Source organism: Amphiura filiformis, chromosome 13 (genome assembly GCF_039555335.1).
Source record: "Amphiura filiformis chromosome 13, Afil_fr2py, whole genome shotgun sequence".
In the NCBI taxonomy this organism is placed as follows: Eukaryota; Metazoa; Echinodermata; class Ophiuroidea; order Amphilepidida; family Amphiuridae; genus Amphiura; species Amphiura filiformis.
Window position 1 is genome coordinate 50762826 of NC_092640.1, and position 19261 is coordinate 50782086.

General features: G+C 36.5%; 1 protein-coding gene across 1 annotated transcript in view; it reads right to left on the reverse strand.

Moving 5' to 3' along the window:
- Nucleotides 1-4558: 4558 nt before the first annotated feature.
- The window catches only part of LOC140167750 (roundabout homolog 2-like), a 30204-nt gene continuing 15501 nt past the window's right edge, over nucleotides 4559-19261 (reverse strand). The window contains exons 14-19 of the mRNA XM_072191044.1: nucleotides 18606-18778; nucleotides 13569-13853; nucleotides 12983-13195; nucleotides 12161-12290; nucleotides 11574-11738; nucleotides 4559-6657 (exon numbers count right to left, since the gene is read on the reverse strand). Coding sequence (XP_072047145.1) covers nucleotides 6465-6657; nucleotides 11574-11738; nucleotides 12161-12290; nucleotides 12983-13195; nucleotides 13569-13853; nucleotides 18606-18778 — 1159 coding nt within the window. The 3' untranslated portion in view covers nucleotides 4559-6464. The remainder of the gene's footprint in view (nucleotides 6658-11573; nucleotides 11739-12160; nucleotides 12291-12982; nucleotides 13196-13568; nucleotides 13854-18605; nucleotides 18779-19261) is intronic.

The window sequence follows — 19261 nt, forward strand, 5'->3', positions numbered from 1 at the left end:
TTAAGTATAATTATTTTGCTTTATATTTACCTGAATTAATTCCAGTTCAGAGCATATCTCACAACACAGGTAACTAAGAAATCAAATATAAATTTTGTTTACTATTGTCCACCACATGTCATAGTAAAAGCTTTTATGAAAGGTACAAGTACAAGAAACTTATCCTTTAACTTATATGAATGGAAATTTACGCAATTAAGAAGTAGCTACAAAAATTAAATATCAATTTTCATATTGGTTATACTGCAGATAAAAGCTTTTAGAATTTGTATTCCTTCTATAATGAAAAGAAAGTCAAAATACCTAACTTTGACCTTATATTATCTGAAATTAAGTCCACTGAGTTCAGAGCACATCTTGTGGCACTATAAAATTAAATATATCGTTTTGCTATTAGTTTTTTCTTTTGTTACCCTACAGATAAAGTTTTTAGAGCTCGAATATCAATATTAAAAATGTACACATATATAAACTTAAGGGCTGGGGTATGAACGTTTGCATTCTGAATACGAAGAATGTCATTCTGATATCAAATAATTTTGATTTTTTGAAATTCGCAATTTAATACACATTTTATGGCAAATCATTAAAAATTGATATTTTTTATATTTAACAGTACTCGAAGTAAACTTTATAAATCTGATGATTTATACTTTAAGTGTATGTAGGTGGGATGAAAAGCCGACGATCAATTGAAAATTTTGACCTTTCGTATTGAAGATATGGATTTTTTTCCCAAAACACCAAAAAAAATTAGGTCTTTTTGGGAAAGAAATCCATATCTTCAATATGAAAGGTCAAAATTTTCAATTGACCGTCGGCTTTTTCCTGCTACATACACTTTAAAATATATCATTAGATTTATATAATTTACTTCGAGGACTGTTATATATCAAAATTTGAAAAATATCAAATTTTATAATTTGTCATAAAATTTTATTATATTGTGATTTTCAAAAATGAAAATTATTGATATCAGAAAGACATCTTCGTATTTAAAATGCAATTCGATAGGTCCGAGGTGTTCTCATGTCCCACAAAAAATACTGTCGAAACGCAATAAACGCTCATTTTAGATCCCTTAAATGAAGAACCTTGATTACAATTACAATTTATGTGCATAAAATTTAGGTATGTTGAACTACATAGATGCTAAAAATCAATATGAATTTTTATATCACAACAATCAATTGTTGCATGATAATGTTCACGATTCAATTATATGTTGTATACTTACCTGTACAATTAGCTTAGATTCTTGAATTTTTAAGATATTTGAAAAAAAAAAAAAAAATGTGGTCAAAGTCATCAAAGAAAAGTGTTAGCACAGCTTTAGACCTAACATGATTTATACTTTTCAAATTCTAAAGTTCAATTTAAAACCCCATTTCTTTTCAATTTTGGTCTTTTTCCGCGATATTTTTTTATAAAAAGCCGTAGAACGTCGGGTACCATAAACTTTTTTGAATCAATCCATTTAGAGCAATGGGGAGTAGGGGACGGATGTCACAATGCGCAGAGATAGTATTTATTCGACCATCCGCATCAGGAAGTATTGTCCAGCAAAATATTTGCCAGTATGCCTAATTTGTGTTGAAACCCTACTGTGAAACAATACGTTATTATGTATGAACTAAGGTTTTCTAAAATAGGCACAGCTTATATAAATACATTCCTTGCGTATTTATTTATTTATTGTGCGTATGGGTCTGAGAATGGGTCTGAGAAGGTGTAGGCCTATAGGCCTATTATAAAACTACACATTTATTTTCAATTTGTTATTTCGTTTTATTTGTTGAATACAAACTGAAAAAAAAAAACGTGAAACAAAAGAAAAAAAAATATTATTTAAAACAATCAGGTTACAGAAAACAATTCTTGTAAAGTCACTGTATCTGAAAATGTCAAGCGAATGCTGATATTCTTGGGAAGGAATGGTGGTATTTGTTTAAAAACAAACTCAATTTACATTGAAAACCAGTTGAAGAACGTAATCCATAATTTTAATGTAATTGTTTAGGGAAAAATAATGCTCAGAATAATGTTATGCATAAAACGTAATCGCGGAATATAATTTCGTGTAACAAAAACCGGTGGACCATCATCACCTATAGAACCTATCCAATACCGGAACGGTATAACAATAATTGAAATGGCAGGACAGAATGGTGGACAGATTGTTTTGCTAAATTGAATAGGGTCTATGCCCTAAGTTGAGAATGGACCGTCCCACTCGATTTCGGTGGACCCAAATAACTGCCTAAAATGAGGCAAAATTGAAAAGAAATGGGGTTTTAAATTGAACTTTGGAATTTGAAAAGTATAAATCACATTAGGTCTAAGGCTGTGCTAACACTTTTCTTTGATGACTTTGGCCACAAGTTTTTATTTTTCAAATATCTTAAAAATTCAAGAATCTAAGCTAATTGAACAGACAGTAGTTCTTTCAAAATGCATGATATTGTACAGAAAATTCCATCAAGTAATCAGTATTGATGCATTTTAACCATAAGATATCTTGACGCATATACATTGTATAAAGTGTTTAAAAATGCTGCATAATAATTTATGAGATCGAGAGTATGCACATTTTTCCTTCTCCACTTCTCTTTCTCCATTTTTCTTTTTGCCTCTTTTTCTTTTTCTTCTATATATTTCCCTTCACTTTTTTATATTTTCTCTTTACTCCTTCTCTTCTTCACCGTCCACAAATTAGAGAAGACCCACGGATAATTGGCTAGTCTGGGGAGAAGCCTGAGGGTATCCCCTCCTCGGAGTAGACATTTTGCACAAATTGTCAGTGTTAAAGTCACCTAAAAATGGAGCGGGCCGGTCCCATCCCCGAGCTCCTTGCTTATATAATGGTCTCAAAGCCATGTATGGTAAATATATCTGAGCTAAACCACCTTCTTCTTCATATCCAGCGCATTAAGATATCATTCAATTTTTCGAGTCAAATTTGACCTGGTTGGTAAAATCCTATAGACATGATTTTGGTTCCAATTTGACTCGAGAAAATTCATTAGAAATTAACTTGGTCGTTCTTTAGAGTGTATGTTTCTTTCTAGGGCTATTAAGGGTCCGAGAGTTACTAACCAAGCCGAGCAATATCCTCATATTCGTTCTCTCCATGAACGATCTTTACGGGACTTACATATTTATCATCTATGGTATACCGATATTATTTACACTCGGCAACCCTTACGGGGGAAATTGGATGCCGTTTGAACTCTTTGAATATACTATTATTTTGAGTAATTTACTTTTAATCGCAATAAGCTTCGACCGTGTACTTCTGGCTGCGCTTAACTATTCTAAGTATGTTGCGTTTCAGACTTGGCGTGCATTAATCGAGATTGCCACTTTTGTAACAATAGATGAATACAATTTTTGAATATATTGCCCTGCGCTACAATGTTCTTGTGGTACCTATGCATTGAACCGCAGATGTCAAAGAACAGGGATAAAGATCTGGATCGTTTTTCTGTAGAATGATTAATATATTCGAAAAGAGTGGTATTGTATTCAATCAATGATTGCAGCCATATACAGGTGATGAGTGCAACCTACTTGTAGTGCAGGGCGATAAATTCAAAAGTTGTATTCATATATTGCTATGGTAATTAAGATGTGTACGTACTGTGTCAGTCGTGAAAAAGATGATTGTTTCAAATGTGGTGTCATTGTAAATGGGAATACAGTATATATCCATTGATATGCAACATGATATGAACGTGTCACAAATGATCTGACAAATAGATGTTTGAAAAAACTTCCCAAACTTTTGTTGAGGAGTTTTATTATAATATTTAGATATTGAGCCGCGCAATAATGTGTACCTGTTGTGTCAAATATCGCTAATTACTCCCCACACCTGATTGTCAAACAATTCATTGGTATACCAGCCTTTGGGTTGTCAAACATCATGCCCGGGGGAACTTCCATACAGATGACGGGTATTTTGATAATACCAGCCCTCAAAATAAGAGCCTTTCGGTTTAAATTACATTTTCTAAGGGAGTCATTCCGCCGTACAAAACATGAAAAACTCGAGGGTGGGGTGGGGGTATTGTATATAAAAGTGTAAAATGTGGTAGTTACTGCGGGTAGCTGATTTGAAGGAAATAAGGGGTCTTTGGGTTGCTAGAAATAAAAGGGATCATTAGATTGGATGTGTACTTATAATGCAAATAAAACCACAGTAGATCATATTATACTATATTTAAAATTGTATTTTATTATTAATCAAAACATATAAACAATAGAAGTTGTAGTTTTTACAAGTATCTGTAACCTTATCAATTAAGCCATATTATAACATTCTCATACACAATAGACTTCTTTGCCATACAATTTTAGCTGTTACTGTATATAGATAGATATATATTTTAGATATATCCCCTTTTAATTTTGAGCCGAACAACTAAGGGAAAGCAATGAAAGTTGGCATTTACTACCAGCGCCGATGTCGCCAATACGTATCACTAATTCGGTCGTGTTACGATACGAATCATACGATCCTTTGTTGTGTATATCACCGTCCCGCACGCCATGTACGTACTGTGTTATGAACATCGCGTATGCGTTCGACTTATATTTCCATCGTAATAAATAAAACGACGGTTCCTGCGTTTTATTCAAAATCTCGGATTTTGACAAAACTACAGCACCTATGGTCTTGATTTTTGCAGGGTATGTTGCTTTTAATAAGGTACAATATAATCGTGTAAAAAAACGAAATTTTGAAAAATATTGAGGGCGTCCTCCTCAGCAAATGTTATTATATGGCTTCAGTGGCAAAAGTATTCCTACTATATTTATTAAACATGATTTAATAAAGCATAAGACCAAGCTTTATATTTATGAATGTAGATAAACATAAATAAATACTAAGTAAACCAACTACTAGTATCTTTTATACACGTTATGCTGACCAAGGTGTTTTTCTATAAATTTGGTATGTTTCATGTTTAGCCCCTGCACACGTGTAGTCCTATGAAAGAGTCAGCATGTTTATAGTGGGAGCAGTTTTACCGTACTTTGGCGTATAAATTCTGTCCGGTCAGAAATTGTCCGGTAACTTGCTCACTAAAAACACTAGCCGTGACGCCGGGCCGTGACGGGTATCCTTCTATTAGCGCAAGATATTTGCATTATAAGCACACGAAGATAAAATTGTGTGCTGTATCACCGGAAGTAGCAGCCTCTTCACGATGCGTTGGATGCGCGCAGGGCATTTGTAACCTCGTTATTTGTTTATATAACGTAACTCGGTTATTATATAGAGCAAATATTAATGTCTATTTCAGTTCCAAACTGCATTTTGTACATGCAGAAAGCCAATTTCTTCTACGAATCACATTTTGACCGAAATACCCATTCCATGAAAACATTCCAAACAAACGTTTGAATGAATTCAATAACTTACTATAATATACAAGCTCATACATCATGATACATGATTAAGATGCGGTAAACAACGAATTAACCTCGTTTTTGCTTTCAATTGAGAATAAAATCAACACCGTACTACATCTACACCAACAATTTTAGCCTTTAAGCAAATTTAAAAATGGGATACCACCCTACATTATTACAAGCAAAATGATTTTTAATAATTATTACTTAACTTATTAGCAATGTACAGCTATATGTAAAACATATCAAATGCAGATCAATATTTATACAAACATCACAATAATAGACACAACTTTATTTTGTATATAAGGCAAAAACAATACTGGCATCTTATTATATCATTTTGAAGATACTAAGGCGTATAATAAAGGGCGCCACCAGAGGAAAAAGGTTTTATTTCCAATGACCGGACTTATATAAATGCCCTGTCGGAGCTAGTCACGTGCCTGACAAAAATAGGCATAGTTGGAAAGGAACATAAAAGATTTCATATTACACTATGAAATATTATTACTTGGATCACAGAAGTGCAATACAACAGGAGTGGCGTAGCCAAAGCAAGGGGTACCTAAACCGCATCTTGTTTTTTCTCTCTCATTCATTTATTTGATCTTTGTTTACTCATGTGTTAATAAATGAGGGTACACCTAAATAGGCGTGTAAATCCGTGATGCCAGTTTTGAGTCGTTGTAACGTATGAACATCTAGAACAACAGTTCAATTTGTTTACATTTTGCACTCTAAGTAACAAAATGTGCTTTAGATTGGAGAACGGATGGTTACTTTGTGAATGAGGCCTCACGAAGTTATCTCAAATCTATCAAAAGTATCTCTCTCATGTAATGCTCTCACGGCTGACAATCAAGTTAGAGCATTTTCTCGAAGCTGATAATCCTGTTAGAGCAGCAGCGATATTTACACAATACAAACAGGCAAAACTGCCAATTAAGTTACCATCCACATTTGCCCAAAAATGTGAGAAAACATATTGTAAATAATAATATTACTCAACTCAGTCAGATATTAGAAAAGACATAATTCTGTTCTCACGAAGGTGGAATAACTGGTAATCCAAAGAAAGGATCGACTCTCCTTTTTCTACATTTTCTCATTTCTTTGCGATCTCCCGGTGCTTTAAACGTAAATTGATCCATGTATCCGCCCTCTATATGTCCAGCAAAGCCATCTTCTGCCGCCTTCATACACCATACGTATTTGTTGTCTTCAATTTCGACGCACCTGATAGAATATAAAAAGTTAAAAGAACATGAATACAACGTGCATATCATTCATTACATAGTCGATCACCATGATCACTAAAATAATACAAAAGAGGCAAAATATCCTGATAAACTGCGATTTCATTAATTGTTGAAAATGCATTGTATTTAAAGTTTTATGGCAGTCTGATAATTGGTATGGTACATATTAAAATAACACTAAATTCAAAATGTTCGTATAAATAGAAGCGATAATAACATGAAATAACATAATTCCATTACAATAATCTTTGAAACGTATTAAAAGAGATGGAAGAAAATTTACTTCGGTTGAAAGGAATGAATACACAAGAGCTTAATTTGAGCGGTATAGGACATATTGAAATAATAATAATAGTACCATGTAAAAATAGGAAATACAACAACATCATACTCTGAAAGCGAGAGGTAGCTTGTGGAAGTGGTTATAACAGCCTGAAATATCAAAGGACCTTTAAAAGTATTGAAACAAAACAATAAAGCGTTTTAATCAAATTCAGTGTGTTACATACAAAAAAGTAGCCAGACAATATGTATTGAGATACAACATGTAACTAAACAAAAAAGTGAGTTCCTTGCTCTTCACTGAACTAAACACTTGATTGTAATACTCATGACTCATCCCATGTGTAAAATACTATAATCATTCCCGAATATCCTCCCGTGTTCCCTATATACGTTACATGGGATGCTATTCGCCAGCGTAGTGTTACGTGTAATCCGATTATCACTATGTCAACTGGAGTTGCCAGTTTGTTGTCGCGCCAAGAGGTTGCACTAGTATATCAGCTGGAGACATGCTTAAGATTTTCTACTGAAATTAGTTTGATTTTCGCCTTGTAAACTTAACTACTGTATGTTTGTAGGACCAGGACAACACCTGACTGTGTCATTTTATGATTTATGGTGCCACTTTCCTGCATTTTGGAGACATTTTCTGTGTTTGAACCTACATCAATTTCAACTGATCTCCAACACACAGTACAGATCTGACCAGTTGTCTATTTTTTACTACTGGTCAATATAATCCTTCTCAAGTAGCAGTTTTGATTTTAGTGTTTTCACACTTGACTCTCACCCATGGCTAGCTTGCTTTGGTTAATCATCTTATTTTGTACAGTAACTGTGAACTATACTGTCAACATGCCACCTCTAAGCTACTGTAGAGAAGAACTTATGCAGTTAAAGCCTAAAACTGGGATAAGAGTACCAATTGATGTGTACAAAACTATCAGAGAACTTGATATTTGCAGTGTAAAACCAACTAAAAGAGGTCACCGCTCCTTTTTGAAACAACAACAGCCAATTTCTACTGTTATAAGTAACAGACGAGTATGCACCGGGCTCTCAACTGAACGTGGTGTCAACTTTTCAAATCTCAAAACATTTCAAAATCATGACTTAGCCCCTACAAAACTCTATGTCTGTCTTTGGAATGTGCAATCCTTAAGAAACAAGGATGTCTTATTCACTGATTATATATTGGAACATGACATCGATGTCATGCTTGTTACTGAATCATGGCTTAAAGCAGATGAACATGTTGTAATTGGACAATGTACTCCACCTGGATACGAGTTTTTACATATTCCGCGTCCAGCAGGGGCTGGATATGGTGGGATCGCGGTTGTGTTCAAAACTCAACTGAACATTTGTCTTAGAAGTAATCAGTTGCAAACAACATACTTTGAGTCTGCCTGCTTAACCGACAGTTCTTGTCAACTGAATCTAGTTGTCATTTACAGACCTCCACCTTCGAGTGTGAATCATTTCAAGGTTTCAGATTTTCTCAATGAATTTGACAGCTTTCTGGACGATATTGTATTATTACCCGGTAAACTTCTTCTCGCTGGCGATATGAATGTCCACTGGGATGAGCAACAAAAGCCAGATGTTAGACAGTATATTAACATCATCTCTTCGGCAAATCTTGTGCAGCATATAAACTTGCCAACTCATAGGTCTGGACACATCCTTGACCATGTGTTGACCTACAAGGATGACGATCTTTTCGTGGACTATGAGGTTCATGAGAACATAATCACATGGCATCATTGTGTTAACTTCAAATTGAACCTGAAGAAACCAGCTCCAAAACGTATTACTAAATCATTCCGGAACTACAAGAACATTGATTCTGATCAGTTCTCAGCCGCTCTTAGTGACCAATTAAATCCTGTTCCTGAGAGCAATGTAAATGAACTGTTGAACTGGTACTGTTCAGTTTCTAGTGATGTCCTTGACAAATTTGCTCCAGCGGAGATCCGCACGTGTACAGTAAGAAATCATCAGCCCTGGTATGATGATGAAGTTCATGCCACACGACGTGAAAGACATCGTGCTGAACGGAAATGGCGGCATACACGCTCTGAAGATGATCGCGATAAATATGTATCTGCCAATAAAGCTGTTAGTGACTCCATCACAAAAGCAAAGAAATCATATTATGCTGACAAACTTGCTGACGCAAACACCAAAACCGTCTTTCAAGTTGTGAATTCACTTCTAAATAACCAAAACAAACATTTGCCCACCTTTGATGATCCTAAAGATCTTGCCACACGATTTACTAGATTCTTCACGAACAAGATCAGTGACATTCGCGATAATCTGGATAATGATCCAGACAAGCTTGATGTTTCACAGTTCATTGATTATAGCCCAGCAAACTGCGGCCCTCTCACTGGATTTGTTGAAATGACTTGTGACGAAGTTCGCAAAGTGATAACTGCTTCATCAAATGCGTCTTGTTTTCTAGACTCACATCCAACTTGGCTACTTAAGCAACACATTGACCAACATCTACCTGCAATCACTGCGATTGTTAACAAATCCCTCTGTTCGGGTATTTTTCCATCTGCTGCTCACAATGCTATTGTGACACCGCTCATCAAGAAGCCTTCATTGGATAAAGAGATACTGAAGAACTACCGCCCTGTGAGCAACCTGAGTTATGTTGCTAAAGTTATAGAGAAGTGTGCTGCTACCCAACTTGTTGAGCATCTCAACTCAAACAATCTTACTGATCCATTGCAGTCAGCGTACCGCGCTCAGCACAGTACGGAGACTGCTATGATCAAAGTACTGTCTGACATTACATCTGATATTGACTCAAGACGGTTTGTTTTTGTTGTACTTCTCGACATGAGCGCAGCTTTTGATACTGTTGACCACAAAATACTACTGGACCGTCTTGAACAGAGCTATGCAATCACTGGTACTGCCAAAGCATGGTTTGAGTCTTATCTTAAAGGCTGGGCTTCGAAGGTGTGTATATCTGGCTCGTTATCAGAACCTGTCACTCTCAGTTATGGTGTGCCACAAGGGTCAGTGCTTGGCCCTCTTTTGTTTACTTGTTATTCCAACCCCGTTGGGGAAATTGTGCGCTCGTACCAATTAAGATATCACATCTATGCTGATGACTGCCAGATTTACGCATCTTTTGATCCTCGCATTCCTAAAGATATGGAAAACACTCTCATCAATATAACAAACTGTATCGCTGAAATCAGGAGATGGCTGTCAGCAAATTACCTTAAACTCAATGACTCAAAATCCGAGTTTTTCATCACTGGATCTAACTACAACTTAAAACTTGTTGATACTAAAAACACCGAACTTGTCATTGGTGGCTCAAGTATCAAGCTCTCCCCTGTCATCCGGAATCTTGGCTGTTTTCTTGACGTAAACTTATCCCTCACGGCTCACGTCAACAATCTTCGCAAGACAATCCTGTTCCACATAAAAAATCTCTGGCACATACGTAGATTCATTGACAAAGAAACATGTCACCATGCAGTTCGTGCTCTAGTTATTTCCAGGCTGGACTATTGTAATGCTGTCTTCACTTTACTATCTGCCAGGGATAAGGATCGTTTACAGCGACTGCAAAATAATGTTGCACGTCTTGTGTTTGCGGTTGGACGTCGAGTCGAAGCTAAACCACTTATTCATAAACTGCACTGGCTGCCTGTTGAGCAGAGAATTCTGTTCAAAGTCCTTTTGTATGTATACAAGGCTTTTAACAACTTAGCTCCTAAGTACATCGCTGAACAATTTACTGTTTATGTTCCATCCCGGCCCCTTCGATCAGCCATGGACACAAATCGGCTTGTGATACCAATGTCTGAATTGGTCACTGTTGGTGATCGAAGTTTCAATGTTGTCGCTGCAAATGCCTGGAACTCTTTGCCGAGACAACTGCGGACTGCTGGATCTACAGAAAGTTTCAAGGGAAATCTTAAGACTTTTCTATTTTAAGAACTTTGTAATTCATTTATTTGTTGTAAACGCTATGGTACCTTGTGAATAGCGTCCTAAATACCTGTTTGTTGTTGTTGTTGTTGTTGAAAGACCGATATATCAATTTGGACACCAAGATGAAATTCTATAATGCCTGCGTTCATTCTACCCTTCCATATGCTTCTGGATGCTGGACTCTCACTGAGAAAGATGAGTCCAGATTAGATGCATTTGATATGATATGCCAAAGGAAAATTTTCCGCATCAAATGGACTCTGACAAAGCAACAAGAGCTCACCACCATCATTAGAAAGCGCCGCTTTATACAGTGGTTTGGTCATCTGCTCAGGATGGATGAGAGTCGCATTCGATCCAAAAAAAATCTACTTCTGGAATCCAACCCACGGGAAGAGAAGGCCTGGACGCCCTAGGACAACTTGGAAAATGTTATTCAAAGAGACTGGATAGACTTGGCACCAGGTGGTCTGTATAACAAGCTGAAGTTGCTACCAAGGACCGGGCCATATGGAAGTTTCTCCTACGTCAGGCAGCAGGTGCAGAAATGCATGATGCTGTCTGGTAGGTAAGTATGTCGGATGAAAACAAACCTTCTTAGGGCGAGGGTTAATACTATTTAATATAATTAAAACGTACCTGCAATAGTCGTCGCGCCCATCATTGTCTTCATCTTTCATATACCATGTATTGGGCATTCCCTGGTCAAAGCCTAGCATCGATACATAGTTGTACTCGCTGTCGCCCGCCGTTCCTGCTAGAGCACAAACTAACTGCATTCGACCTTCTTCTGGTTCAATCATTCTGTAGAGATTGAGATTATGTGTCAATAGTTTATACCGTATGTTTTGTTTGTTTGTTTATTTGTTTATTTATTATTTTTTTATTTTTTTATAAAGAAATTAATGACCTTTGATGCTTTGTTGCATGAAATGATTTGAATTAGGAGTGTGAGCGTTCATAGGCCCAGGGTTTATAAACAATGTTGTCACCGACTGGCCAGTTGGAGCTGAATCTATCTTTCATGTACGCGTTCATGGGATTAGCCTATTCTAATAACGTCATTGAGGGATTGTTCGGTTTTTTTGTTTTTTTTATTTAGCCATCATTGACTGGCCGATAGTAAAACTACTTTAGTTCGGAATCAGGATCAAGAAACAATATCCACTTGTGAAAAAAGGTCAGCCTTCAACAGGAAGAAAGGAAACATCTATATCTCAGTATACCTGCAGAAATCATTGGCGGCGCCCTGTCCCAACACATCCACCCAACCTCTGAAATAGCCATCTTTACCTATGTCGGTGATATCGTATCGCCGTGGTAGAATACTTTTCCCAGTACAAGCTGCTGGTTCCTCTGGAAAGAATATAATAATTGTTTATAAATTAGTGCCAGTTAACGCACAGGGGTGTCTAATTAAAAATATTTAATAAAATTATTATTAACTTCACTTTCCCGCTAAATTAATTAATGCGAAATTTAAACATTTTTTGTATACTTAGATCAGATTACTTTAAACTAAGTGATTTTCTTCTTCACACCATTATTATAAGAAACTGAAATGAAAACTGAATATCCTTACTATAAATTTTAAGTTTCTAGCAAAGATATTAATAATCATGTGAGTCAAGAGCTTAGGCAGGATAATAGGAAACCACGTGACCAAAACCAAAACTAAAACTCAATATTTGAAATGAGGCACTGCCGGCAAAAGTCTTTCAAAGTACCTTTTGTCGCGAACAATAGTATTTCACCAAACAAGTATTGGATCGATTCCGGTTCAGTGGTTAATTTTACTCCTCATACGGAGGTTTTCTCAAATGAGTACTGAGGATGGCAATGACGTCCTCGTTGAATACCGAAGTTTTTTTTGAACAATCATACTCAAGGTAATCAATTAAAAATCATTGAATATTATTCAAAGCTTTCCGTATCAAAATGGATACCGCACAAAACAACTGAAAGAGTAAATCGAATTTAAAATCTGATGAAGAACAGCCGGCCACACAGTAACTAAGTGGCAACAAGAAGTGCTAGCCAATAAATACCTTCACATGGTGGACAGGTCAATGTATTTCCTTCCGGTACAGTTCTCATTGGCTTGACTTCCGGTGCCTCGGTAATAGGCATGATAGTGCCTTCTACAGGAGGCTTGACTGTAAGTGGAATTTCTGCCTCTTCTTCAACGATATTATTGCTTTCCTCGAGTGTTTCAGCTCGTGTGGTGGTTGTTTGTAGGGTTGTTGGTGCAAATGTTGGTACTTTTGTGGCGCAAAATAAACACACATGTGAGTATTAATTAGTCATCACTTCAAAACATCAATCATAAAGCATTCATTTAATCATGCAAGTTAATCATAAACACTCATTTTGGTGGGATGAATTTTGACAATGTTGCTAAGCATGCGATATATGGCCATTTTCTAATTGTAATCATGATAATAATGGTACTTGATTTATTAAATCCAAGATACAATAAGATATGACGTATATAGATAATATAGGTCGAAACACTATTACGCTAAAATTTCACCTTTGACCTCAGTCAAAGGACAAACATGTTATGCTCAATCTCTAAATGTTTTTGACAGGAAGCGCATGCATATGTAGACATTTAAAAATGGGGGAATTTACCAGTATCAACTACAAGCAAAGCGGAAGCAGAGACTTCTAAAAGGTCGTTGTCGAACACGCATTCATACAGTCCCGCGTAGAATTCCGTGACATCTAGTAAAGTCAGCTCTCCCCCTTCTAAAATAAACTGTATGTAATCGTCGTATTCTTCGCCTAGAATAACACCGTCGTGAAGCCACTGAAGACGGGGTTCGGGATCGCCCTTTGCTTCACAGACCAGTATAACGGTGTCGCCCTCTATCACGGTGGCATTTTCTGGCGCAGCAAGGAGCTCAAGCTGAGGTTCTACAATAAGGTGTTAAATATAAAGCAGGGTGCAGTTTGCCATCTTATTATGCAATGATTAATATAGGGTGGTTATAAATAATGCTAAAGTCTGCACAAAAAGTAACTCAGCTGTTATAAATACGCCTATAGTTTCAGAACTAATAATTGTTTTCACAATATTTCAACATAGAGAAGGATGATTTATTTACACGCATTTTGATACCCCATTCATCAAATGTCCTTCAATATTAACAACACAGTAGTGCTTTTACAGAAAAATACCCAATTTAAAAGTAGCAGTTTACAGCGATCAATTGTTATGATGCCAGCACTGTAAACACGTAAAGCCCGCCATTATCTTCGCGCTTTACTTCAAATCAATACAAATAACTGCAACTTTTAAATTGGGGCATTTTTCGTTCAAAACACTGCTGTATTGTCAATATTAAACACAATTGGACAAATGGGGTATCAAAATGCGCGTAAATAAATCATCCTTCTTTCTATGTTAAAATATTGTGAAAACACTTATTAGTTCTGAATCTATAGGGCGTATTTACAACAGCTGAGTTACTTTTTGTGCAGACTTTATAATACGTTACTATAATGTAAAGCGTTATAATTATCCTCGTTTTCCAAGCATAAAATAGAGACTATAATATTTTGCAGTTATTAAACCACCTTTGAAGAGCGCGTACTACCTTGATGTTGCAAACTCGGTGCTAGCAACGCGTACGGCGCGAAATTCATTCATAAATTTCCACTCGGCAACAACAGATCGCCTCAGCAGACAATCCGAGACAAGTACGTTTCAACGTAGTAAACACATGATGTACGCTTCAAATACGCTCTCGCCAAAGGTTTACTGCAAAATATCAGTATCCAAGCAAGCAAAAGGCTTTCCCGATGCAATAATGTCTGTCAAACCCTGCTCGGTCCTCCACTTAAGTGGAAAAAGAAACAACAAACGGCATTTTTTTATCGTTCTTTCAGAAACAATAATTAATGCACTGCAAGCAAATAATCAGGGGCAAGTCAGCATGCAGACAAAGAGGCAAAAGGAGAGGAGAGGATTAGTGGCAAAAAAGGCAAGGCCCGGGTTAAAAAGGCAACGCCCGGGTTAAATGTGTTTTTGAACACATTGGAGCTTAATAAGGTTTGATGAACAAATTAAATGGGAGACAAATTGATTAGGCACCGTTCTAAAGTTGAACCAAACCAACGTAACTACCCATCTGATTGTTAAGAAATTGATTGATTGATTGATTGATTGATTGATTGATTGATTGATTGTGTGAATATTAAGTGAAAGGCAGTTTTGTTCACAATATCAACTCAACTGGAAGGTCTCAATATCGCACGCGGTGAGTGAGACTACCTTTTGAATAAGAGTGCTCAATCCCAAGAAGGGAGAGCGTATAAAAATTCGAAGTTAAGATCTTCCTGAATAGAAGTCGTTACACTGTGGTTCATGCCTACAGGCGATCGTCAGACGACACGATGGAGAACATTTGGTGGCTGGACAACCATTCCCTTGGAATTGGAGAATATACATTCCATGGTTTTATTGGGGATTGAGCACTCTTTTTCAAAAGGTAGTGTCACTATGTATAAATGTTGTTATTACGCTCATGTTATGCAGTTGAGCACTCTTTGACTATATTTATAATAGTACAGGCCAACCTGTTCTTTTTCTTTCCACATTTGTTGTCTAGCCAATAATTCTCCATTGTGTCGTCTGGTGATCACCTTTAGCCGTGAAACTCAGAGTAACGACTTCTATTCCGGAAGGTCCAAACTTTGAATTTTTATCATAAATATCTTCAGATATAACAATATTTTGTGATTTTTAGAATCAGGTAAGTCACGTTGATTTGGAGCAACTCTAACTGACACAGGCACCTACCAGTTCGATTGAAATCCCGCGTCATATTTCTTCCCCCTGATTATGGGTGGATGACATGCAATGAAATGAAATGAAGTGAAATGAAAATAAAATGATTAAACGTATGCACTATTCAAGAGCTTACCTCACCACAACCATATCCCAGATTGCGGGGAAATGATGGGTATACGCCGTAGAAGTGACGTCATAATCGGATTAACTACCATAGCAATAGATGAATACAATTTTTGAATAGACCGCCCTGTACTATAAGCAGAGAGCACTAATTACCTGTGTATGTCAGCAAACACAGTTTGAATACAATACCGCTCTTTTCAAAGATACTTATCTTACAGGTGCGAGTGATCAGCCTTTCTTTGACATCTATGGTTCAATGCATCGGTACCGCGTGAACGTTGTAGTGCAGGGCGGTATAGTCAAAATTGTATTCATCTATTGCTATGGTAGTTAATCCGATTAACTACGTCACTTCTACGGCGTATATGAAGAGCTTGCTTTCCAATCATGTTAAGTCCACAACCACAACCACAATCCCCGGGTTGCATGATCGGGAGATTACAAAACACTGCACGCCCTAGGCCTGGAGGAGCGTACCAACCAGTTCATCCCTATTTCAGCTTACAATCCCCATGCACCAGTGCTACACATTTCCCGGGATCATATGGAAAAGTTCTTGGATAGTGCATTACGAACATAAAAATACGAACAGAACTTGGGAATGCTAAACTTATATTGCAGCTAGCATGGACAGTGATAATTCGCGATTAATTTGGCATTCAGACGAATCGCATAATGCTTTATTTTCCTGAATTTTCCCAATTTAATGATTCTGTAGGTTTGATTAAGGGATGGGGTATGGACGTTTGGACAGTATTTATTGGGGACATTAGAGCACATCAGACATATCGAATTGCATTCTGAATACGAAGAATGTCCTTCTGATATCAAATAATTTTGATTTTTTAATTCGCAATGTAATACACAATATGGCAAATGATTAAAAATTGATATTTTGATATTTAACAGTACTCGAAGTAAACTTTATAAATCTGATGATTTATACTTAAAGTGTATGTAGGTGGGATGAAAAGCCGACGATCAATTGAAAATTTTGACCTTTCGTAGATATGGATTTTTTTCCAAAACACCAAAAAAATTTGGTCTTTTTGGGAAAAAAATCCATATCTTCAATATGAAAGGTCAACATTTTCAATTGATTGTCTTTTCCTCCCAGCTACATACACTTTAAGAATATATCATTAGATTTATAAAATTTACTTCGAGGACTGTTATATATCAAAAATGTGAAAAATATCATATTTTAATAATTTGTCATAAAATTTGTATTATATCGTGAATTTCAAAAATTGAAAATTATTTGATATCAGAAAGACATTTTTCGTATTCAGAATGCAATTCGATATGTAAAATGTGCTCACATGTCCCACAAAAAAACTGTCGAAACGCTCAAAACGCTCATTCCAGATCCCTTAATAGGGTGATATAAATTATTTATTAATTTACAGGGAAGAGTGCAAACAAAAGCCTGTGGTGAATGGACATTGAAAGGTCGGTCAAGGTTTTTTGTTGTTTTTGTTTTTTCCTGGAAGAGGGTACCAAAAACATGCAAAGATATTTAACAACAATTCAGTTCAGATCAACCTACTTCGGTCAAAAGGCTATCCTATTTACTACTAGTCTTCCATACAGCTAAAATAAATCCATGAAACGCATAATCGAGGTGGGTAGGTCAGGTCCTTAGCAGAGGGGTTTTTCGTCACCTAAAGAGCACTATTGTGGTTCGTTTGAATACCAACTTAATTGCAAATAAAGAGATAAGTATTGCTTGTCTGAAAACATGGTAAAATGACAACACAGTACAATGCAAGTTACAACTGACACATCAGTAGTATGGACAGTGCCGAGTCTAGCTTAACTGGTGATTAAGACCCGGCACTAGGTAACAGTTATGTTCGCCCCTGTATAAGCCTTAACCGGTAACAAAGACAGAATATGTCAAAATTAATACAAGAAGCCAACACCTGTAATCTTTAGCTCTGATTTTAAGACCTCATTTGTTGAAATTAATTGAGAATTAAAGAAATGACATCTAAAACCAAGGGAGGGACGAAATTGTACTTTATGTTCTAATCAATGCAAGCACGACGCTAGTTTGAATGTGCTTATCAAAGGAAAGCACGCCGCTAGTTTTCTAGGGCGTGCAATGAGCAAACTACAACTTTTGAATTTGCATCTTCCTTGGGTTTTTGGATCATCGTGTCTTTATTTCTTGAAAAATTTCAACGAATGAGGTCTTAATTCCGAGCTAAAAGATGCTGCTATTGGCTGTTCTTGTTTAGGATATACAGGGGGTGAACATAACCTTGCTTATATTACTGTCTGTATGCATGCAAACAAATTGAGTATTTACAATTTTCCAAATCATAACAGCATATATTAAGTATTCTTTAAAAGTAACACAACACCTACAACAACAGTATGTGTACGCATAAACTCGCAAATGGGGTTTGCACAATATGGTGGTGAATATTGCGCAACTAGACCTACTTCTAAGCACCAGAAAGGAAATTTAGTACTGCAGATTGGCGAATCAATTGAGCCCACTGTGATAGTTTTTTTTATGTGAGACACAAGGAGAGTATATTCCAATTCTGTTGCTTGCATCACCTTGGGCTTAATTGTGACTCCAAAGTAGATTAATCTGCAGCACTATTAGGACAGAAAATACTAAACACTATGTCGACATAAAATACATGGTCTCAGCTCAAATGTTTGCAACATCTCTAACTCTAAATCTATAGTTGTAATTCCATTAACTCGATCTTCTTAACAGTTCGACTCACCTGTTACAGTTAGTTGTGCTGTAGGACTAAACTTCATACCCAATATACTAGCTGCAACACAGCGGTATTCTCCCGCGTCCCTTTCATTCAAGTCTTTCACTATAAGGCTCGTTCCTTCACGACTGAATCGCGACTCGCCGAAAAGTTCAATATCTATCTCATCTAAGAACCATCTGGTAGAGAATGATTGATAAAATTAAAATGCATTACAGTAAACCCATGTGGTAATGCAAGCAAATGAACCTGTTTTGTGCATGCAACATCGGAAGTTTAAATATCCTCGTGTTCTCAAAGTGTCCAGGTATGTCAGACACAAATTACAGTGCGCAAAACAATTAAGGTACATGTAACAACTACCTGTATATCCTAAACAAGGACATATAATGTCATAATTAGAACCAGCAGCAAATAAGGCATTTTTGGACGCGGATTTAAGACCCCATTCGTTGTAATCGTTCAAGAATAAAGACAGGATGATCCAAAAATCTAAGGAAGATGCAAGTTGCAGTTAGCTCCATTGTATGCCCTATTGATTTGCACAAAGCGTTCTCGAACAAGAGAAGCACCGTGCTTTCCATTGATTTTAACACATTAAAACTAATGTTGCGCTTGTAATGTTTGATTTCGTTCCTTCCCGGGTTCTTGTTTTCATTTTG